The sequence below is a fragment of the Aulostomus chinensis genome, chromosome 16 (genome assembly GCF_037954235.1).
Source record: "Aulostomus chinensis isolate RoL2024-O1b breed Wild chromosome 16, RoL_Achi_v1.0, whole genome shotgun sequence".
Taxonomy (NCBI): domain Eukaryota; kingdom Metazoa; phylum Chordata; class Actinopteri; order Syngnathiformes; family Aulostomidae; genus Aulostomus; species Aulostomus chinensis.
Genome location: NC_141335.1, coordinates 8,233,997 through 8,258,492, shown reverse-complemented (window position 1 = coordinate 8,258,492; position 24,496 = coordinate 8,233,997). Strand labels below are relative to the sequence as shown.

At 42.1% G+C, this 24,496-nt stretch overlaps 1 protein-coding gene across 37 annotated transcripts in view; it reads left to right on the top strand.

Moving 5' to 3' along the window:
• LOC147247362 (ankyrin-3-like) overlaps positions 1-23,250 on the top strand; it is a 94,435-nt gene extending 71,185 nt beyond the window's left edge. For 10 of the 37 annotated variants that reach the window (XM_086180064.1, XM_086180072.1, XM_086180068.1 and 7 more), the window contains 14 exons: positions 890-1,012; positions 1,544-1,570; positions 2,524-2,605; positions 4,379-11,650; positions 12,493-12,567; positions 12,842-12,973; positions 13,209-13,352; positions 15,579-17,013; positions 17,152-17,314; positions 17,580-17,660; positions 18,011-18,094; positions 18,225-18,338; positions 19,896-19,987; positions 21,016-23,061. In XM_086180064.1, coding sequence (XP_086036190.1) covers positions 890-1,012; positions 1,544-1,570; positions 2,524-2,605; positions 4,379-11,650; positions 12,493-12,567; positions 12,842-12,973; positions 13,209-13,352; positions 15,579-17,013; positions 17,152-17,314; positions 17,580-17,660; positions 18,011-18,094; positions 18,225-18,338; positions 19,896-19,967 — 9,804 coding nt within the window. In that variant the 3' untranslated portion in view covers positions 19,968-19,987; positions 21,016-23,061. Of the gene's footprint in view, positions 1-889; positions 1,013-1,543; positions 1,571-2,523; positions 2,606-4,378; positions 11,651-12,492; positions 12,568-12,841; positions 12,974-13,208; positions 13,353-14,202; positions 15,537-15,578; positions 17,014-17,151; positions 17,315-17,579; positions 17,661-18,010; positions 18,095-18,224; positions 18,339-19,895; positions 19,988-20,864; positions 20,930-21,015 lie in introns of those variants that run through there. The other 27 variants (XM_086180074.1, XM_086180063.1, XM_086180060.1 and 24 more) reach the window with 21 other exon arrangements.
• The last annotated feature ends 1,246 nt before the right edge of the window (positions 23,251-24,496 follow it).

The window sequence follows — 24,496 nt, the reverse complement described above, 5'->3', positions numbered from 1 at the left end:
CCGCCCACATCAATTATGATTGGCTCACAGATATACTAAACAGCCAATGTGTTTTCTCCAGACTATTTGCAGACTATCCAATACATTTAAGCTGATAACTTTCAGCTAAGAAATGAAGTCCTTTTTCTGCGTTTCTGAGAAGTTTTAATTAAGAAAAAAAACATCTTCCCTGTTTTTCTGAATTGGATTCTGAGCTGTAATGTTATTGACTGTGACACTTGTGGCAGATAAGCAGTAGAGGCTACTCCACTGTGCATTTGGCTGATCTATTCTGACTGGAAAGTGACCAACCAATTTTTATTTTTTTTTCATTTTATGAAAAGGGTTTAGAATTAATTTAGAAAAAAAACAGGGATTTTTGGGCGGCACGGTGGTGCAGTGGTTAGCGCTGTCACCTCACAGCAAGAAGGTTCTGGGTTCGAGTCTTTCTGTGTGGAGTCTCCATGTTCTCCCTGTTCCTGTGTGGGTTCTCTCTGGTACTCCGGCTTCCTCCCACAGTCCAAAGACATCAAGAGGGGACGAGGCTGATTGATACTCTAAACTGACCGTAGGTATGAATGTGAGTGTGACTGGTTGTCTGTCTCTATGTGTTGGCCCTGTGATGGACTGGTGACCTGTCCAGGGTGAATTTCGCCCGTAGCCGCTGGGATAGGCTCCAGCCCCCCGCGATCCTTAACAGGAATAAGCAGAAGACAATGGAAGGATGGATGGACAGGGATTTTTTTCATTAAAGAAAAACAAAATCGATTTTTTTTTCCTCAGGTGACTGAGAGGAGAATACCCTTCTGTACGGGGTATTCGTAACTTCGTTCTCTTGATTTGATGAAGAACAACCCGTCTTCACATATTTCACTGGGGTCAACTTATCTGATTTTGCTGTCCTCTACAGGTCAGAGATATGGGCCAGGAGCCGTGCGGCCGCCTCTCCTTCCTGAGAGAACCGAAATCCTTTAAGGGTCTTCCACAGACTGCCATATGCAATTTGAACATCACACTGCCAACTCACAAGAAGGTAGGCTGGCCACGCTTAAATAGTTAATCCTTGAACGTCATATCATATCATCTACATGTAAGTGAAGCAGGAAAAAGGAATGAAGAGGAGCTGTTGAACTTCATTTGGTTTAGACATGACTGCCTGCTGCTTATGTCTTTTATTAGTGTTGAAGCCAGTCATAAGACCCCACAACATACACATACAGCCACACGTGCATATTGTGCTTTGTTCTATGGCCTGTCTCACTTGTTGGTACGTAAGAATTATGAAAAAAAAAAAAAAGACACCTCTCATTTGTTTGTTGTGGTGTTGATTGATCACAAGAAACTGTAATTGTTTTGCTTTTGCTTTGATTAATTTGCAATTGATTTGATTAATCCCGTAGATTTTTTCTGATGCCTTCTGTTGTTTTTGCTGCTCCATTTTCATTCCCTGATATTTTTTTTGATCATTTTGTTTTAATTCCACCTCCCCCGCTCACTATAACTTCCCTGCTCTCCATTGTGTCATCTTTCTCCTCTCCTGCAAATGCATCTTGGAATACTACAGGATATGGAGTCTGATCCTGATGATGAGGTAAACAAGATTCTTCATCATCACATGGAACTGCTTCTTCTTTTATCATACTTTCTGTTTGGGCTTTACTGCAATAAATATGTGTCGCAAGTATTTTTTTTCTTTGAACCCTTGTATGAAAGAAGCTTCTGACTGCACGTGCGACCCCCTTGTAGTGCATGAGTCGACATGGTGGTTGTTTTAATCAGCAAAAGTTTATTGATTGTTGTCTTCATCTTTAGTCTAGTGAAGCCAAATGCTGTACACCTCGGCTGGTTTGTCATCTCTGTCTTACTTTCCATCCATGTTCAACAAGAAATCACCATTTCTCACCCTTCCAATTAACTCCAAAAGTTTCATGCAGGACTATGTCATCTTTTTTGACCCCCTTCTTCAATAACCGCTAGTTTTGTTGTATTTTGGGTTCCCCTTGTTCACCATTGTCGGTGGCTTGTCAGTAACAGAGAATACTAACACTCTCAGCTGCATGCCCAAACATTTATAGGAGATTTTAATCAAAGGATGTTTTCGTGTTTTAGTTTCTACATTATATTTAGTGACTGCATGTGACATATTATTTCTACATAAAACTAGGCAAATTAAAACTCAATTGCTATTCTAATTGTTGTCATTTTGATTAGAGATGTTACGAGGAAAGATGTTTGGCATTCTGTGCCTGATGATTACCATTTTCTGGAGACAAAGCAAATGTCATCTTCTTTGCAATGACTTTGAGAAATGCAGCGAGTGAAAAGATGCCCTAACCGTGCATTAGCCTCCAGAGGCGTGTACACCTGCAGTGGCTCCATGCACCAGTACTAATACTTCACTAAACAGGACAGCTTCCATTCACAGCACTATCTATATGATATAATTAACACTTTCAATATTTTGAACTAATTCTGATAGATTAGTCTCACATTTCACCATATTTTTTATGTTGAAGCATCTTTTGTTCTTTTTGTTTGTTTCAGACTGAAAAGCCAGAACGACGTCATACCTTTGCCTCCTTAGCTTTGCGTAAGCGCTACAGCTATTTGACCGACCCAGCAGCGAGTGAGTTCCCATTTTACTTCCATGAAATTTATTGACGTTTTAGATTTTATATCTATGTATGCATCTTAATTCGTTTTAGTATCTGAAGGTCCCTTAAGATAGTGCAGATTTTTTAAAACTATAGTGCGGGACTTTTATTTGTATATGAACGTCCCTTACATTCAAGCCCTTTCCGAACAAGTTCACACAGCATGTATTCTCATCAGATACACATTATGCCCATAATAAAAAAACAATAAGGTCAATCTTTCAAATCTTTCTGCTTTTTACTGGTTATTTGTGTAAGTGGCAACATTCTAGCGCTGCCAGGTGGATGTGGAGGAAGGTTTAGGCTTCAGTTAGCCCTCTGCTAACTTGAATGTAGATAAATACTTTCATCCTGCATCTATTTCTGACTTTCCAAATGTTATCCGACTCAGTGGGTCAAATTCTGATCGTGAAAGGAATCATTTCACAACAACTTATTCATCGTGTTACGATCAAGTTTTTTGTAAAATCTTAAACAGCCAGAAGATTGAGACTAAAGTTCCGCACTATAGCTTTAATAAAACTATAGTATGGAGAGAGATCTACCTGACAAAACATATTAATTCATCATTTATTCTACTCACCTCTCACTCACTCTTCAAGTATCTGTCATTCATCAAACCTTTGCATGGTGTCCTGTGTGTTATGCTTAGCCTACCCACTCCATTTTTGTCATAAAATCTCTGGTATTACATTTATGGAAACACTGGGATTATAACATCTGTCTGTTCATTTATTATTTGGAGGAAAAATGTTTTCATTCATGTCAAATAAAAAATATTCTTTTGAATTGTTCTCATTCTTTTGGTGGCCATTTCAGTCTTATTGGCTTTGTGATCGTGTGCGGCTGTGTATCTTAATGTCGTAACTGGTTGCACTTTACATTAACTCCACCTACTTTATATTGGGAGTTTGTAAGCAACTTTATGTTTCTGCTGTTTTTGAACATTGCCACACATTTCCATACAAACATGATATTTTTAGTCAAACTTGTTGACGCTTCACTTTAACTATGTTCTTATCTATCCGAGTCTTTAAAGAATATTTCGAAGTGAAAAATATGTCCTTATTTTACATTGATTTAGTAAGACTGACCCTATGTTCATAGATATTACTTGGGAAATAAAAAAATATTGACTGAACTCTGACTGATTCAAACATCACATGAATGACTGATATACAATTTTCGCTTGTTCTGTAAAGTGCAACCTCATTCTTTATTTTAATTCATGGCCAAACAAGTAATGTGATTTTTATTTTTTATTATTATTTATTGTTTTATTATTATCAGTATTCACTTGTGGGGTCATCTCTGGCATTGAAAATGAACCAAATGAAAATGAACACGTCAATGAAATGTGGGCAGTAAAAGGCAGCGTTGCAACAAGGCAAATAGATGAAGCACATCAAAAAGTCAATGAAGTAATATTTTGTGGTTACCATTTCATTTTTTTGTCACCTCTACAACATGTCAAGCATTTTTGTTCATACACAAGCTTCATTCTTTATTCAGTGTACTTTTCATTCATGGCTGGTTTTGACATTCATGATCCCATGTCATCCTAGGTTTTTAAAATTGGGCCTTCTTTGCAATTCATGTGTACAGTTTTGCTTTGCTGCTGTGAGTAATGCTGTTTCTGACTGACTCAAATTTCTCTTTCTGGTTTTTATGTTTTCTTTCACATTATTTTACGTTACATTTTATGTTGACTTTCTTATTGCTTTTTATTTAAATTATTGTTGAAGAAACATCTGATCGAAGTCCGCAGAGAACACAGCCTTCTAGCTACCCTCACAAACCTGTCTTTTCAACGAGATCTTATCAGGCGTGGTCGCCTGTTCCTGTCGCCGTCCCTGTCCAAACCAAGTCTGGGTTTGGCTCCCTCTCCAGTTCGTCATCCAACACGCCCTCTGCCTCTCCACTAAAGTCTGTCTGGTCCATCAACTCTGCCTCCCCTATCAAGACAAACATTCCTGGATCACCTGCCTCTTCTGTTAAGTCAGTTAGTGACATGCCCTCTCCGATCCGTTCTTACAGAACCATCTCCTCTCCTATAAAAACTGTAGTCCAGCATTCTCAGTACCCAGTCCAGGTTACCCCCAGTCCCCTGGCCTCACCAGGGAAAAGTGCCCCAGACTCTGTATCTATGAAAGGACTGGCAGCATTGTCTGCTAGGACATCTCCTATAACTGTTTCTGCAGGAGGAAGTGGTCTTCTTGAGAGGACTTCTATAGCCATGACCCCTCCTACCTCTCCTAAGTCTTCTTTGAATATGTTCAGTTCACCTTTGTCATACAAGACCGTTATGGGGGCCTCTAGTGGTACCACATCTTCCTCACCCATCAAAACAGTCCCTGGCCTCTCCTCTGTTCGTTCCTTTGCCTCAGATGCTGCGAGCCCAGCAAGGAACCTCTTCTCCTCTCTTTCATCACCACTTAAATCCAACCCCTCTCAAAGTGCTGCAGCTCTTATCAATGGAACGGTGTCGCCAACACAATACCGTTCTTCTTCTCCCACCTCTCTTCTCACCAGCAGTCTTCAGGAGAGAATACAAGCAACCACCAATGCTGCAACAACAAGTGTCAATGCAGCATTTGATGAGGTTGAGAAAACCTTTAATTCTTGTTCCGCAGGCTATGGCACATTAAAGTCCATGTCCTCTTCTGCATCCTCCTCATATCAGTCCATCAGATCATCAGCTTCTAGTTCGCTTTACCCGACTCTAAGATCCCCTCCCAGTGCCACCACGACTGTAACATCCAGCACAGTAACGGTTCCTGTGTACTCTGTTATTAATGTGCTGCCAGAGCCTCAGTTTAAAAAGCTACCTGAGGTGTCCATGTCAGCTGCTGCTCTTCTGTCCCCTCGGAAGAATGTTCCCACTGAGATGAATGCTCAGTTGCAGTCTTCATTTTCCAGAACTCTTTCTCCACACAAATCCCCTCTTTTCGCTCCTGGTATAAAGTCAAACACCGCCTCACCACTGTCATCCAGCCAAGAGATTTTGAAGGATGTTGCTGAAATGAAAGAGGACTTGATTCGAATGTCAGCCATTTTGCAGACGGATCCGAATTCAACAGCCAATAAAGGATTTCAATCTGATTCTCCCAAAGAGACCAAAGTAGAGGATGAGGAGCCATATCGGATTGTGGAGAAAGTAAAACAGGATTTGGTAAAAGTGAGTGAAATCCTGACCAAAGACTCTATCAAAGATAGTAGGATTTCCTTAACAAGAGGTCCTTTGGATGATATACACTTCTCAAAAGTACCTGTGGAACAACCACCAAGCAACTGGAGCTATCCGCCAAGATATGAGACTGTGGTTCCTCAAGCCAAATCAAAAACAATACCAGATAGAGATTTCAACCTTTCTAAAGTGGTTGACTACCTGGCCAATGACGTTGGTTGTGGTTCTTTCTCCAAGATGCATGATACATTGCATAAAACGGATGAGGGCAAAAGAGAAGTGGAAGGCAAGGAGAAGCAAAAACGCATTCTAAAACCCACCATGGCAGTCCAAGAGCATAAGCTAAAAATGCCTCCAACAAACATGCGCTCTTCAAATTCAGACAAAGAGATCAGCAAAGTAGCAGATGTGCTTTTCGGAGCAGACACAGTGCTAGAATCCCCCGATGATATCTCACATGAACAGGATAAAAGCCCCCTGTCAGACAGTGGCTTTGAGACAAGGAGTGAAAGGACACCCTCTGCTCCTCAGAGTGCAGAAGGCATGGGTCCAAAGGCCCTTTTCCAGGATATCCCAGTTCCCCCAGTGATCACTGAGACAAGGACAGAAGTTGTCCATGTCATCAGGAGCTATGAGCCCCCTGAGGACAACAAGCAACCTGCGATGGTGGATACAAATACCATCCGATACATTGATTCTGATTCTAAAGGACATCTGAATCAATCTACATCTACTTCATCCCCTGAAATGAATAAAAGCTATTCGATAAAAGTTAGCCCAGATGAGGATCCAATGGGAAAAGGAATGAGGGTAAAGGAGGAGACTCACATCACAACTACCACCAGGATGGTGTATCACAAACCTCCTGGCAAAGAAGCAGTATCAGAGAGGTGCGAGGAAACGATGTCTGTTCATGACATAATGAAGGCTTTTCAATCAGGCAAGGACCCTTCAAGAGAGCTGGCTGGACTATTTGAACACAAGTCTGGCAGTGAAGAAGCATCACAACGAGTTCTCGAAGATATCAACTCCAAACCTAAGGTTGAAAGAATAATCGAGGTTCACATTGAAAAAGGCAATAAAGCAGAACCAACAGAGGTCATCATCAAAGAGACAAAAAACCATGCAGAAAAGGAAATGTATTACTACCCTGGGAATAGACAGGAAGAGGAGGAGCCTGAGGAATCACTTCCAGTATACCTTGACTCGTCCAGAGTGAACACGCCCATGTCCCAGGAAGAAGACAGCCGTCCGAGTTCAGCCCAGCTAATGGCAGATGACTCCTACAAAACATTAAAGCTTCTTAGCCAGCAATCTGTCGAGTACAATGAGGATGAAGCATCAGACCTTAGGGGAGAATCTTATAATTTTGCAGAGAAAATGTTACTCTCTGAAAAATTTGACCAGTCTCATTCTGACACAGAGGAATACCTTAGAGATCGATCTCGCTTCCATTCACCAGACAGAAGCAGTCACAGTGAAGGTAGATCAGTTGGGCCGAGGACAGAGTATGTCTTTAGGTCATCGCGAAATGTGTTTGACAAATCAGGAAGAATGGCCAATGTTGATGATAACTTTGACAAAATGACACTATTGCAATACTCCTCTGAGCCTGGTAGTCCAAAGCAATCGGTTTGGATGCGTGTGTCAGATAACACAAAAAGCAAGGAGAGAGAACAAATTATGTATGAGGACAGAGTAGACAGGACTGTAAAAGAGGCAGAGGAAAAACTCAGTGAAGTATCTCAGTTCTTTCGAGATAAAACAGAACAGCTCAATGATGAGCTCTCATCTCCAGAGAGGAAATCTCGTCGACCAGATTTCAGGGAATCACGGTCAGGGCCTAGTTCCACACACAGCAGTCCAGAGAGATTAGTTTACAAAAACGGAGCTAGTGTGGAAGAATGGAGCAGAGATAGGCTTCGAGACAGGTTCGGCTCCAACGATAGGAAATGTGCCAGTTTACCTAGTAGCCCAGAGAGGAGAGTATTGCTGCAGTACCATGATTCAGATCCTAGAAACCAAGATAATAAATCACAAGGAATCACAGGTGAAAGCCCTAAACCCTTTCAAATGTCTTCCTCCAAAGTAAGTGCAGTGAGGCTTAAGTTTGAACAAGAGGCTCAAAGGCAAGATAGGGGTTCTCAGGGTGGCCAAAATTCAAATCCTCCTATCAGAAAACTCCAGGAGAGTAAACTACCTGTGTATCAAGTGTTTGCTGGTTCAAACATTCAAAAATCGCCAGACAGTCCAGGAAGCCAGAGGAGAGGTCTAGATAATGAATTGAAAAAGTTTTCACCCAAGCATGAGACCTGTGGAAAAGATCAGGAAGAGAAAAAGTTATTCAAAACATGGGAGAACCAAGGCTATGGCAACTATAAACCCCAATCCCCAAAACTGTCTCAAACTTCAGTTCATGATTTGGTGAAAGATGGCAATAATAGTGATTCCCAAAGACAAGAAACTACAAAGAAAATTATTTACACCGAATTTGTTGTCCGAGAAAGTCCAAATAGCAATGATAGTCTAAAAAAAAACTCGGAATCACAAATTCCAGTAAGAAAGCCATCTAATTTTCCAGAAAATCACAAATCCACCTCTTTAAAATTAGATGCCTCTGTTGAATCATATGAGAGGGCGGGGTCTCATATATCCACGCTATCTAGAAATCCATTGCACAGTAGCTCTGATTCTAACAAGTCTACTCGCGGATCATCAGGTAAATCCACAGACTCAGACTTTAGCCAATCAAATGTTGCGTGTAATGGTGTTGACAGTGACCAAATAGAGTATTTGGATCAAGTAACTCCTGTAGTTGTCACGGAGGGTTTCAAAGACATTAAACCCTTACCTGTGTATGTGAGCATTCAAGTAGGGAAGCAATATGAAAAAGAAACAGCTTCAGGACAGCTTGGAATGTACAAAAAAATAGTAAGCCATGAGAGTAGAACAGTCCATGAGACCAGGGGAACTATTTACACTGTCAAACAAAAGCAGTCTCCATCTCCTCAAGGAAGTCCAGAAGATGACACTCTCGAACAAGTGACCTTCATGGACAGCTCTGGGAAGAGTCCTGTTACCCCTGAGACTCCCAGCTCAGAGGAAGTGAGCCTGACCTCAAGAACGCCAGATTCTGTGATAGGGTTCATGCCTGGCATGCCAAGCCCAATCCCTGAGGAGTCTGAGGAGGAAAGTGGGAAGACTTTCATCTATAAGGGGCCTACGAAGGAAAAATCTAAGCCTTCTTCCTCAGAGAATCACAGCAAGAACAGGGATGCAGAGAGACAAAAGTCAAAGGAGAAAAGAGTGGCTTATATAGAGTTTCCGCCTCCTCCTCCTTTAGATATAGAACAGCCAGATCCTGAGAAAAAAGGGTCACGTGCTTCCTCTGAGGCAGAGACAGAGATGATGGAAGTGAACCTCCAAGAGGAGCATGACAAGCACCTCTTAGCTGAACCCATCATCAGGGTCCAGCCTCCATCCCCCATTCCCCCTGGAGCTGATAACAGTGACTCGAGTGATGATGAGTCTGTCTTCCACCCCATTCCTATCAAAAAGTACACTTTCAAAATGAAAGAGGAAGGAGACAAACGCCCAAAACACAAGCGATCAGAGAAGAATGGAAATAATAAGGAGTCTGGCATCAATGGCGTCGTAAAGGGAGAGGATGCTGACTTTGATCAAAATGGCAATGACCAGTCAATCACTGACTGCTCTATAGCAACCACTGCTGAGTTCTCCCATGACACCGATGCAACTGAGATAGACTCGTTAGATGGGTATGATCTTCAGGATGAGGATGACGGACTGAGCGAGGACCCTAAAACATCTAGCCTGTCCAATGATGGAAAAACAACTGACCGCTCATTTAGCCAGTCCAAACTTGAAGTGATAGAGGAAGAGAAGTGTGAGGAAGGGGGGGATAATAAAAAGTCTAAAACCAACACATCTCCAGCGAAAAATAGTGGAGATGAAAAAGATTACACCCTTGAAGGAAGACATCCAGATAGGCAGGGCTTTGGAGACAACTACTTTGGCTACCAACTTGAAGAAGAACTGAATTCAACGTTTAAAACTGTTGCCACAAAAGGCCTTGACTTTGACCCCTGGTCCACCAAAGGGGGTGATAATGAGGGAGTTTATGAGTCCAAAAAAGAGGAAGACCCCAAGCCCTTTGGTTTATCGGTGGAGGACAAATCACAGGCAACAACACCTGATACAACCCCTGCTCGAACACCAACTGATGAGAGCACACCGACTAGTGAGCCTAATCCCTTCCCTTTCCACGAAGGGAAGATGTTTGAGATGACCCGCAGTGGTGCTATTGACATGAGCAAGAGGGACTTTGTTGAAGAGAGGCTTCAGTTTTTCCAGATTGGTGAGCATTCCTCTGACCCTATAACAGGGGAAAAGGGGAGAGGGGGAAAGATCCTGGGGGTAATTTCCTCTCAGTCAAAAACAGGGGAGAGGGCCACAATAGATGGGAAGGTCAAAGTTCTAGACAATACCACAGACAGCAGCACTACACCAACAACACCAGCAGCAGCAACAACAAAATGCAGCCCCGCACAGCCGGGCAATGACACTGGCTATACTGGTACTGATGCACCTACCTGTGAAGCCATAGCTGAGGCTGCCTCCCCATGCACAATCACAGCCTCTAAGGTTGATCCCAAATTACGCACTCCTATTAAGATGGGCATAGCTGCCTCTATAACTGTGAAAAAAGACTCAGGGGATCTCACCAGTTGTAAAGCTGAGATGTCAGAGGGTCAGATGGTGCCAGAATACATCAGTATAGAGGGTCAGTGTACCAACAGTAAGTCCAGCAAACACTCTGAGTCCAAGTTAGAGAGAAGAGATTACCCTTCTGAAAACTGCAACAACAACAACAACCTCGAGTCCTCCAGTGTTCAGGCCAACTACATTCAATGTGGTAGTGTGGTGTTTAATCTGCAGTCCTCCTCTGAGCCCACTCTTCAGAAAGCCAGTAGGATAGAAACACAGTGTTGTAGAGATTTAGAAGAGAAAGTAGAAGTGCATATTAGCAATCCAATGCAGGATCAGAAGAGTGAAACAGTTAAAGATAGTGATGTGAAGCAGCCCAAGTCCAGGCTTCCAGTGAAAGCATCAGGGTGGTCATTTCACACACAGGGAACAGCCATCGGCAAACAGAAGCCCAAACAAATAGTAACAGTTGAGATCAGGAAGAGAGGAGAGCCAGCCATCGCCAAAGTAGAACCCAGGTCTAGAATACCTGTCAAGGACGTTAAAAAGAGCAGTTCTGCTGCCACAGCTAGCTCGCTTGTTTCAGTTCGGGTTACCTCACAGCCAACAAGGGCACTGGACACAGAAAGAGCAGCAATACAGTTGCCCTCAAGGCTACCACTCAAGGACAGGCATCAGGTCAGCAAGGTTTCAAGCGAGAGAGCATGTAAACAGGAGAGACAGGAGAACCCTAGTGAGGTTTGTAAGCGCACCATCGAATACTTTAAAGACATTAGCGGGGAGACACTAAAGTTGGTGGACCGCCTGTCAGACGAGGAGAAAAAGAAGCAGACAGAGCAGTCGGAGGAAGACAGCACCTCCCGGAGCACCTCTCTGTCGGACGCCTCCCAGCCTTCCCAGCCCTCCCAGCCCTCCCACTCATCCAGGTCTGGTAGAGGTTCGAGGGCTGAGGCCGGGGCCGCGTCCGTAAGGGCAAAGGTGGCAACGACGGACAGGGCCTCTGGCAGTGAGAGGAGCAGGAGGAGTAGGCGGACTGGTGGGAAGGAGGGCAGTCAGGGACTCACAGGGTCTCGAACGCCTCCCATCGCAGAGATCAAGCCTAGTTTGTAAAACTTTCACACTATAAAATACATCTATATATTTCTATATTTCACTTTTAGTTGCATGACTTTGTTGTGATTGTTTAATTGATTGACTGGAATGCCTGTGGCGTGTTTACATATTTCCTTCAGAACAGTAGCTGTCATTTAAATCATTGTCATTGATGTACTGTGTACTGTATTGTCCTTGCAAGATTCTCTTCCCCCTGTCCCCCTTTTCCAACCTTGTTATACCCTGTATAGTAGAGTGAGCATGCAAGTAGTATTGACTGGTACACTGACACAACCAGTCCCGTTTGACAATCCCCTGGTCTGTCTGTCTGTCTGTCTGTCTGTGCGGGGTAGCTAAAGAGTTATTGTTATAGTTTGTGCTTCCAGAATTTTACATTCTATGAATTGTCATTTAAACCTAATAGTGTTAACAATAAACACACATAAGCACCTACGCATGTTAACATTTTAGATTCCAACATAGACCTTTCCACCCTAGATTTGTAGATCCTGTTGTCGAGTCATGTTATGCTTTGTTTTGTGTGGTTCTTAATGCCTGCATAGAGGTTACATACCACAAACAGCCACAGAAGCACCACATATTTAAGTTGCCCATGTCTCTAGTGTGTCATGTCCTTTTCTTGCCATCCTCCAGACACAATTGAATGGATCCAACTGTATTCTGTTAAATGCCAACTACTATAACAAATGTTTTAACACTTATATCATGCTAATCATGAAAAAGTGGCCAGAAAAGGAAAGTTGTATATGTTTATTTTTTTGTTATATTTAAGTGTTTAGGTAAAGAAGAATGGAAAAGGTATTGATGAGTCATTGTCCTTTGTCTTCCCAGGTCCCCAAAGTCCTTGTGAACGAACAGACTTGCGCATGGCTATTGTTGCAGATCACCTGGGACTCAGCTGGACAGGTGAGAACATTCAGTACTGTCTCCCTCCCCATGAGTCTCCTTGAACCCTACTGTGTGCGCTGCGGCCTCTATAGCTCAACCCCTATTATTTACTGCCATCTTCAGGTGAACATACATGATGTTACTGCATTGACCTTAAAACCAGGGGCCAAAAAAAGCCTAAAATAATCCCACTTTGATAAAAAGCACTGGAAATGATGTGTTTTCACCTCAAATGAATTCTTATATATTTAATTTGAGCTGCATGGTTTAACTGCCCTCCGTTCCACCACAGAGCTGGCTCGGGAGATGAACTTTACAGTGGATGAGATCAACCACATTAGACTAGAGAACCCAAACTCTCTGACAGCACAGAGCTTCATGCTACTAAAGAAATGGGTCAACCGGGAAGGGAAAAACGCTACAAGTAAGACTATTTTTATATCTGAAATCAAACCTTTCTGTATCTATTTTTCCATGCATCTTATCTCCCTCAGTCTCTCACTCTTTTTCTCTAATCGCCAATCCAGGATTGATGCTGATCCCCTTCAAGAATTTAAAAAAAGAAACAACTTTTAACTGATTTTATGTATCAGGTTTTGTTTTGTTTTTTAAATAATGTTTTGTTTCGTTTTTGTTTTGTTTGTTTTTTTCTCCTGCAGCGGATGCCTTGACTACAGTGCTGACCAAAGTCAATCGGATGGATATTGTGACTTTACTGGAGGGCCCAATATTTGACTATGGTAACATTTCAGGCACGAGATGTTTTGCAGATGATCACGCTGTTTTCCGGGATCAGGCTGATGGTAAAGTTTAGCTTTATCTGGCTGACCTGTTACCTCTCCCTGCTACCTTGTTTTGTTAGGCCATTGCATGGATTCAATATATTTCTATTGCCGAATTCTATTTATCTATAGAGAAGTTGGTCTACTGTCAGATATTGGTTCTTTTAGGACAACCTATAATCTCTTCTCAATCTTCAATCTTCTCAATTCAATGTTTTTAATAATAATTTAATCATGAATTAATGAATTGAATTGGCCTCTTGAATTAATCAACATTTTTACTGAAATCATGACTTGCTTGCTCAACAAATCCTAACAGTTCACCACTTGTCACTCATGAACCATATCCACAGTGATATCCTATTTTAAGTGCAGGATGTAACAAACTACTCTTGAATGTTTTTAATAATGTATAAGTTAAGTAGAAACCATGTAACCCTGTAGCTTTTTCTTTCCTCTGTTGATTTAGTTTAGTCCTCCTAGTTCTCCTCCAGTTTCCTCTGAGCCTTCCTCGGATAGATGAGAGAATCTCTTCCTCTGTGAATCCAGGCTGCCTCTTCCTCTTGTTCCTCCTGCCTCCCATCACCTCCCTGCAGCAGGATCCACTGCTGATAACAGCACATAACAGCTCTTAACTCATTAAGAGTCATATATTGCTGATATCCATGTGTGCCCTCTCCATGCCCATCCATCACATGCCCCCTCCTCCTCCACGGATCCCTCAGTCACGTTGCATTATTCATTATTCTCTTCTGTTTTGCAAGCATGTTTTATGTTCAACATTTATATATTCATTAAACCTCTTTCTCATTTCACTTTTTGTTTCTCTTGGACTCCTGCATGTAAATATCACCCTTTTCCTATCCCGTAGTTTGTGTGATCATTCCTCTAACTCCCGGAAGCACTCAAGCTGCCTTCATCGTGCAGTCACCTACACCTACCACAACACTCCCACCCACCCGCCTCAAATCGAATCGAGCACTTCATTCCCATCCCTTCTCCCCACGCCGCTCTCCAAGTTACGAGTCCTCCATTTCACTCAAAGATCTGGCACCTCCAGCACCATTTCAACTGCAGTCCATCTCCCCTCCCACAAAATGCCTCACCCTCGGGTGCTCCCCTTTTGACCCTCATCAATTGCACGCCTTTCCTTTCTCACCTCGTCCATCCTCCCCAATCCCCCTCATCACTTCGCCGTTACCTTCCTCACCCGCTGCTAATTCTCCATCACCAATTCCCTCATCAGCTCTATCTGGTTGGTACTCCCCCACCTCTGCTCCATCCTCCCCCACAACCGCCACGCCTAATCCAGAAGAGCCAGCCACCCCTGACCAGTCCAGTCATGCTACTGCCTCTTCTAAACCTGCAACTACACCCACCACACCACTCACCTCAGCTTCCCCTAATTCACTGGAACTCATCACTGTACCTGCCTCACCCATCCCCTCCTCATCCTCACGCAGGGCCTCCACTGCTCTCACCACCTCTCTGAGCAGAGAGTCGTTTGTCAGCCACTTGGCTACCTCCTCACGCCCGGTCTCACCTCCCTCCTTGTCTACAGTCCCCGTTGTGTCTCCCTCTGGGTCCCGCTGTCCTAGTCCGAGTCCCCTTTCCCCTCCTCTCCGCTCTCTATCTCCTTGTCCTGCCTGTTCTTGTTCACCCTCCATCCCTCCATCTCCTCCTCAAACCCATATTGACTCCTCCTCAGTGGAACTATTCATTTAGTAAACTCTTCTCTTCCATCTTCTCCACTCCTTTCCACCTCTCTCATCTGTCAACTGTTTCATGTGAGCATGTAACAGAACACCTCAGTAAATGTTAATGTTTTACACTCTGCGTATCTCATGACTAATACAGCCTTATAACAAAAATCATCGCTGAAAACCACAACAACATGAGATTAATTACTGTCAAATTTTAAATGCTTTTGTCATTCATGATTTAATTTTTACTTTCTTTGGATACAACATTTTAAAACATATGCAATCAAACGTATCACACAATATTTCATTGCATATGTCTGTATTTCATATGGCCATTATTGTTGCTGACATGCCAGCAAGTAGTTCTCTGTTGTCTGTGTTGGAGCTATTTTCCATGTCATATGGTGTTTTTGTCAGTGTGCATGTGTGTGTGCGTGTGTGTGTGTGTGTGTGTTTTTGTTTGTTTGTGTGTGTCATTGTGTGTCATGTTCCTTTTGTAGCATGCTTCGGTGTGTCTCTACATTTGTCATCCTGTCACCTACAGATTATCAGAGCATTCTAGTGGAGTTGCAGTCTCCTGCCACACTGCGCTCCGACCCCCACTTCCTGGTACCCGAACTCCCCGTCACCCCCAACCCTTCCCTTGCCCAACACCGCCATTATTCAGAACCAGACACCCCTTTACTGGCCAACTCTCCACCTCAGCCCCCGCCCTGGAGCCCAAAGGTAGCACCTGATAGTAGAGATCCAGACAGTCCACCAAGGAGTCCACCTCGACCATGTGAGCTTGATCTATCCATTCCAGTCTTTGAACTCCCTGATCCCGTTCCTTCCAAGGTCAGAAAGCCCCACATCGCTCTGAACGATCAGCTGCTTCTGAGTGAAGAGGAGGACAAATCTTATCAAGAAATGGAGCTAAGCCACAAGCCCAAGTCGCGCTCCTTCCCCACCATGTGTGAATTAGACGTTGACATGGCTTACTCCACATCGTCCCCTTCGCTATCATCAATATCATCAGTAACGCCATCAACACCTGAGAGAGCACTCCTGGGAGATGGAGAAGCACAGATGGGTGCCTACAAGATAGACAGTGGTTTGAAAGGATGTGAAAAAGAGGTGACAGAAGAATTAAGGAAGGTTGCAGCAGACTTAAAAGAGGGAACTGTACTGGTAGAAAAGTGGGTTGAACAGGACTTGATTAAAAATGTGGAAAGAAAATGTGAGATGGTAACAAAAGATAGCTCGAAGTCAGGAGAGGAAAGTAATATTTTAGTGGAACTGCAAGCGGGGCCTGCAGAGGAAGAGAAAGATGTTATAACGGAGCAGCGTGTCCCAAGTCAAGATAGGAATAAGGTGACAGTTTGTGAAGTGGAGGAGGTGAGAAATGTAGTGCAGAATCTGTCAGAAGAGCAGCATAATTTGATAGAAATTGGACATGACGTGGAAAATGGCAGTAACATAGAGGCAGAGACTGTCAAAGGGGGTATTAATGAAACCCCTGATGGAGGCAGTGAGGACGGTGTCTTCCAGAGAGACAGAATGGATGACGAAGGGTTGTGTAGCTTCAAAAGAGACATTTCCTTCACATCAGAAGGGGGCCAAACAGTCCTGGGCCAGGCTACAGATGATCTCTCCCCTCAGGCCTGGGTAGAGGCACTTGTGGAACGTCAGCCTCGTGAGTCTGGATCCAACGAGGAAGAAGAGGAGGAGGAGGAAAAACAGGAGGGAGACAAAGAAATTCCAGAAGAGCCGTTTGGATCTCTGCTGGTGGAGGTGCAAACAGAAGAAGGCTCTGAGGGAAAGGAGGAGGACGAAGAGTTGTCTGAGGCCAGGGTTCAAGAAGTTCCCAGTCAGGTTGAACAGGCAGAAAAAGGCGTGTGTTCACTTTCAGGTTGGCACAGCGATTCGTCCAGCGTCAATGTGGAACCACCAACGCCAGGCCGCAGTGTCAGCTCAGATCTTCTCAATAGACGGGAAAGGTAAAGTTTGTAATTGCTTCAATCAGGATCCCTTAAAAAGTTTTGTCAATGTAAATTTGAAATATTCTTGCTTCCTTTCTATCCAGTTTTTTGTTATTCGTTAATCATAATCCTACTTGTGTTTTTCTTTCCAAATAGCCAAGAGAACTCGAGTGACTCTATCACTTCCTCGTCCAAGGGCGAATCAGGGAGGTCCCGACAGAACGGTGACAACTCAAGGAACTCACCTCAGGGCGGCTCATCAGAGTCATTGAATGGCAGGAAGGAAGAGGGAGCACTGGTGTCAGAGAAAAAAGTCCAGGTAATATTTCAAATTGGAGCCTAATTAAATGACCGTCTCCTGAACTCACTGGAATTCTCTTATTGCAGGAGAAATACCAAAAACTATAGTTTGTGTTGTGGTAAAGAAAAATGAACCCCAAGTGTCTTATTTTCTTTTTCGTACAGCCAACCATGGACCTGAAACATAAAAATCCATCTAACAATTTTTCTGTATTTTACATTTGTGTTTTTTCCCTCCGGTTGCCTCAGTGTTTATTTTAACGATCTTGACATGCCTCACCCAGCAGCGTGTTAGTGTAGATTCCGGCTCGGAGGAAGAACAGACTGTTACTACCAGAATCTTCCGACGCCGTCTCATTTTAAAGGTATCCTGAAAGCCTGGGAGAGAGGCTTTGCCTGGTCCTTGGTTTGGTTTTAGTTTAGACTGGTCATTCTGGTGTGTGTTTTCTTTTTTGCTTGGAGTATTAATAATTATTCTCTCTTTATGCGCGTGTGAATAGAATAGAGACTGTGTGTGCTTTCCTGAACCTGTCGCAGCTCCTGGTACCTCATTGCTGTATAAAACGGTTGCAGACTAACATAGCGCCTCTTTTCTTCCTGACAAGGTGTTCTTCTCTCTTGAGGTGCTGTGTTGGTGTGGTGATGGATTGTTTCATCATATTTGAAATGATTTAATGCGAGTTTACGTTATTGAACTAACCACAATAACTTGCAGGGAGAACAAGCAAAGAATATTCCGGGCGAGTCTGTGACAGAGGAACATTATATGGATCAAGACGGTAACCTCATCAGTAGAAAAGTAACGTATTCCTTCATTTCCCGTCTAACTCTTTTAATACACGTTTACAGGAGGAGACACGTGTTGGCTTTATAAAGTGGACACAATCAGATCTGTTCTCTCTTTGTCGACACTCCTCTGTCTGGGACAGGTAATCAGGAAGGTCATTCGGCGAGTGTCCACTCCAACACCAGATAACCAAGGACGCGACAGGTGGCACAGAGACCTTCTGGAGAGTCCCGTTCTACAGGAGGAAGGGCTAGAGGTTGGCGCCATGATCCCCTTTAAATCCTCTTGACAAAAAACAGTAGTTATGAGGCCAAACTTGGAGGGGAGTCAAGGCTTAAAGCTGCAGGGGAAACTTGCAGGGAGGAACTATTTTCATTGTATATTTGTGTAGTATAATGTAGTTTATAGTCGAGATGCACGACGTTGGAGTTTTTTGCTAATATACTACTACTACTATGCTATTTTACAACAGATTTGTCCAATAGCCTTATTTGCTGATGTAGATATCAATATAGGAACACGCTTACATCATATGTACAGTTCACAACACTGAAAGACATGTACACATTGTGAAAACAATCACCAATATCTGCCAGTGCCAATGTCCTATCAATATTATTGTACATCCCTACTTCAGAGTTTCATCTCAATAGTCATTTCAGCCCTGTGGGACCCAAAGGCATCATCCTTCGTTAGAAAATATAGGTTTGAACAAGCACTTTTCAAGTCCACAACATTTCTAGAAACTGCAAATGTATCTCGTATGAAATGATACTAATTAATCTCAAATATCCTTCCACTGACACAAACCTTCAGTGTTTCATTGAAAAGCTGAAAGAATTTCGGACATGGTGATGGGCTCTTGGTGGAGTTCAGATAAACTCATAAAGATCTTCTGCACGTATACAGAATTTGCCGTACATGAGAATTCAATATTTTCCCTCAGTTTAAAGCTAATTAAATCAAACTGTCGGGGTGACTTAAATATAGAGAGAGACTTATTTTTAGGTATTTAACTCCCTTCAAATCAACTTTTACCCCTAAAACATTTAAAGAACAATGACTTTGCACACTTTAGGGCCAGACCGTTTATATGCTGAACGATAAAAGAAAAATGATGTATTGAATTAAACGTAATAAGCAACTTGTTGTTTTTCGATACATTTTCAGTCCTGTCTGCAGCTGATTAGTATCAGTTTTGTTGAATATACAGCTTAAACATGAATGCCAATGCTAGTGGAGGGAAGGGGATCATGTAGGGTTTGATCATGATCTCTTTTAGCATTGCAGCGTGTCTCTTCTGTCTCTCCTCTGGGCAAAACTACAAAAACACATTAATGCTGCTATTGGAGATGCAACCTTGCACGTTGTGTTTTGGACTGCATGGTGTCCTTTGTGTTTTCATAACAAAGAGGATGCTGACTACGCTCACATATGTGACTGTGTGGTTTTAATGGTCCGCCGCAGCAAACTCGGCTGATATTTTCAACTCATTTTGAAGTGTTTAGCTTAGTCAGCCGGATGACTAATGAGTGTCGTGACTTTGCTGTGAAAATACAATCAGTCTCTTTTGTTTCTAACTCTTTGTATTAACTGCGCTGTTTTTCTACTTGCAGGTGTGTGGTTGCTGTGTGTTTTTTTGGCCCTACTTAACAAAAAGAATATAAAAGCTACCACTAACATTTACTAGTTTCAGATTTCTCTACGTATGGAGTTTCTTTTTCCTTTATGTCCGCTTGCGAGGGTGACAGATAAGATGAAAAAGAAATACAACGTCTCAACTGGTACTTCTGCTTGTTTTTGTGTTTTCTAGCAAGAAGAAGGGTCAAGGAATAGCAGACGGAAGGAGGAGAGAAGGTCTGGAGATAAGAAGCACCACTCATAGGGAAGGTTGTTTCCTGCCAGGTAAAGCTGCTCTCTGTCCTTCTCTCTCAACGCCATCATTGTTCTCCTCTTATTGTCCGCGTCTTTTTCGGGATTGCTATACTCTACTACGTCGCCCTCCTCCCTGAAGTACTGTACAGGCAGTACTATTGCAGCTGGAGCTAACGCTTCAATTTATTCGTACCTGTACTTAACACTAGTTGCACTCTGTATTCTACTCCGTATTCATTCGCGCCTGGAGAGGGCATACTTCATTAAAAGGAACATTTCAGATAATGTGCTCATTCCCTTACTTTTTGCTTTCTTGACTTGAAAATACACACACTTGCACATATGATTAAGTTATTCCTTTAATGCAAGTTTAGACTCACAATACTAATGCAAACACATTGCTTGAGGAGGATTTAAACAGTGGAACAATACAGTTGCAGGAATGAGTTTTTCTCCTGGATTTTGAATCATTGCATAGGGTTACAAATGCTGTGACAATCAAACATAATGTTCACAAACGAAAACTACTTTTATGTTGCTTTTATGTGGTATCCATCCTCTCATCTTAACTGTCATCAAGAAAGTATTTCCCCAGATGTCAAAGTATTCTTTAATACATCCCACCCCAAATATACCTCTGTCAGATGCCATCCAAAAGTACAAAAGGCTGACTGGCGTCTGAGCTTGGTTATCCTCTGGCAACATTTGTGCCCTCCATGTTCACATGAGTGTTTGTGAATAGGGAACACGACTCAGCATTAATTTGCCCCACTGATACCCTCCATGCCGGTTATTGTCCACTAAATCCGTGACTCACAACGGCATCGTTGCATCCAAAAAGAGTCCGTTATCCCACCAGCCAGACTGTTAATCCCCACTGCTGTTCACCCTTATGTTACATTTGCAGGGAATCCTTCCATCTGTACAAAAACTGACTCAGAAATGATATGGCAACCCAAAGGAGTTTCTATGGTAACAGAGGTCACCGTAATTCCACTGAGCATCAGGCGTTGTTGCCATTCGCAAAGATTTAATACGCTTCAACGTGTGTCTTCCAGACGTACGGGGAACATAAGAGATGTTTCCGAGGGAGCGAGTGCCACAGAGGACTGGAGCGTTCCAGTGTGAGGACTTCAGGGTCCAGTCCCACATCTGACTGCTTCAAATAACTGATTTTTTTTCACGTGAGGAGGAGGAGGAGGAGGAGGAGTCAACCCATCTGACCTACGCATGAGCATGAAAAACTCACTCCCTGTCAATCAAAGGACCCAGGAGGTTCTCACTTTCTGACTGTGGACCCGTGGACGATGATTCTTGCTTCCTGGTTTTTTGCGTGAAAATACCACGTGCCATCGGTCCACTGGTGTTTTGTGAGAGCATGTTGTGAAGACGACAAAGACTCCAAAACTGATAACCACACAGGTGCAACTGTGACCGAAGACGGCACAATCCTCATGGGTGGGTAGAAAGTATGAAGTAGACACAAAAACACACACAAATCTAATGGAACACTTCAAACCAACTTCAACACTCGCCTTATAGTTTTTCTTGATCCCATTGTTGTCAAGATATGAATTGTTTGGGGATTTTTTTTTTCTTTTTAAAACTAAAACAAAGGCTTTTTTGTGTATATAGAAATACAATGTGTATAATAATTAAAACAGGTTACAGGTTGAGTATGCACTGAAGAGAGTGACCTTTTCAAGTGCACATTTACTGAAGCAGTTCCACTTTTAAAGATTTGAGTGTAACACAGGTTCTTGTATAATTAATTATTAGAGCAGGTATAATGTTTGTACATGAAAAAAAGGTTTGATTTTAACTGAGGAAATTTCCAGAAAATCAAATTTCAGTAATTCCCAAAGTGGGAATGGATCTAATCCTGCAAAAAGCAGCCTTTCAGAGTACTCATATTTTCATGCATGCTGTTGACATTATTTTAAGTACAATTTTTACAAGTTTGCAAAACACTGTATTCAAATGACAAATAAAACCCTTTATCTGTGTTCACGTTCAGCCCTTAACATTTGTCACCGATTTTATATTTTGAATTGAAATCATGAAAGCATTTATCACGTTGCGGGGTGGCGGTGAATAACGGTTCTATAGGTTCTCGAGGGTGTCACGTCTCGTCCGTCTGTGTAAAACTGGAGGGCAGCTCCTGCTACAAGAAAGAAATAATTTGAATGTAAATGCTAGTAGGCCGGCTCGCTGTAAAATTATAACTGTATTGTGTGTATTGGCTATAAGGTGTAGGAGTCTCTGTACACTGTTAGACTGTTTGTAATCATTTTAGCAGTGTGTCCATTTTGTTTTCTAATGGCTGCTGTGGTATTAAAGGAAAACTGGGGCATTTCATTTTGAATTTTTTGGTGAAGTATTTCCTTAATTTAAAAGAAAAACAAAACAACAAAAAACAACCTTACTCACATTAAGGATACATAAAGACATTATTTGATTGTAGCTCTGAATAGCATATTGTACGACAAAAACACTGGATGGTTCAAAAACAATTATTTAAGCATTAAATAAATTGTGTTTAACTCTGAAACTGTGTGATATTTTTAGGCTTGGGAGTCTGTATATGCAGTGTCGAATAGAAATGTTTTCACTAGCTCATTGGCAAATTTTACTTTACATTACATTAGGAATTATCTTTGTATTGGTTTTCATTAGATGACCATGTAGTTCAAATGTGGTGTTCTACTGGTGCGACAGCTCAGTATGCTGATGTCTTATAAAGGACATGACAACTATATATTTTTTTGTTTTTTCGGGGTGGGGGGGGTTTGGGGCCAGGACAAAGGAAGTCAGGAAGGGTGCTGTACAAATCCCCTTATTCTACTATTTCAATCAGGGGGTAGATGATCCTTTGATATGGTTGAACTATCAATTTTGTCAATTTTGTTTGATATGTGTTTTCACCTGAGCAGATTTTTTGATGTACAATTCTTACTAACAGAGTGAAGCCATTGAAATGTAACTATTCTAGCACTTTGGTTATTCAAGGTCTTTTAGAGGCTATAGCAGCAATGATGCCACCACAAATGTTTCAGACGTCTTTAAAAAAAAAAAAATCTACCTAAAAATAAATAAATAAAAATGCATTGATTTCGCAATAGAGTTGTTTCTTTTCTGGTTTCTGTGTCTCGGTGTAATATTGTTCAGTGATTAAATTCTCAGCAGGTTTTTTTGGTTTTTTTTTTAGTTATTTAACCAAAGTTATGGAGTCATGGGCTTCTTTCCCCCTTCGAACCGACCGCAAACCTCCAGAGCTGCTTATTTATTCTTGGACTTCCTTTTGAGGGCAAGCGGCAAGAATTTCCTATTGCTCCTCTTTTATTTTGTTTTTTTTCATAACACATGATTCGATGGAAAAGATATAACAGTATAACAGAAATCCTAACCAGTCTTGCCTTCAATGGTTCACCCCCTGTTTGATTTTGTAGCGATTAAGTTGGTGGAGTCACACTTGCTTATCCGGAAGTGAAATGACATACATCATTTTATTAACAAACTATTTGATTCTTTCTATTAAAAAAACAACAACAACAATGAATAAAGGCTTTACTTTGGAGGTCAGATCCTCGAAGGCACGTATCCAGGCTGTGTGAGCTCATCCATCCTCTTGGAGTGCAGAAGCAGACAGGCAAAGGATTACATCATCCAATCCTCAGATGATATAATTATATTACGTCTGCTGCATGGTGACGACTGGCCCTTTGTGTACCTTTCCAGTCTGATGTGACAAAAAAAAATTGACAAAATCTGCGAGATCATTTTTGACGGTGAAATTGAAAATGGAGAGAATTTTCTTAGAGATTTCCACTTTCTCCTCCGCAGCCTAATTTGGTGTGGGAACCAGGCTCGCGTTAACATTCCACAATAGTGTGCTGGGAAACATCATTATGGCATCTCAGTACCGCACCTTGACAGTTTAGATAATTAGAAAAAGAATGACCAAAAACAGCAATGAAAGTGACAGTGAAAAAAGAACACCTGAACCTTAAAAACTTAAAAAAAAAAAAAAACTGTCTGACATACGCATGGAATCCTTAATCCATGTTAATCCATGTTTTATACTCTGAATATGATGAATTATTACCTACAGGTATCTTGTACTGCATAGCTCACGATGAGAGGACATTCTATGCAATTCTTTTAAAATTTTTATAACTTCCCTAGTATAATAAAATTGTAAAACCTACAGATAAATCCAGTTTATAAGAGTAGAACTGATTGTTATGTTGCCTATCGGGGCATCTGCAGTGCCTGGATGCACTTGAATCAGCCTAATAATGCTTTAACATGCCCCCCCCCCCCCACACACACACACACACACACACTCTGACTGCATATCATACCGTTTTAACTTGTTTAACGGAGCACGACAATTTAATATGGTAGTCTTAAAACATTCTACCAATACTGAACCCTCCACCCTGAGACAGTGTGCCCAATTAAATCAGGACCCAAGGCAAACATGATGTCAGAAAACGGTTCCTTCCATTAAAACTGCATATAGGCTGAATTCCCTGA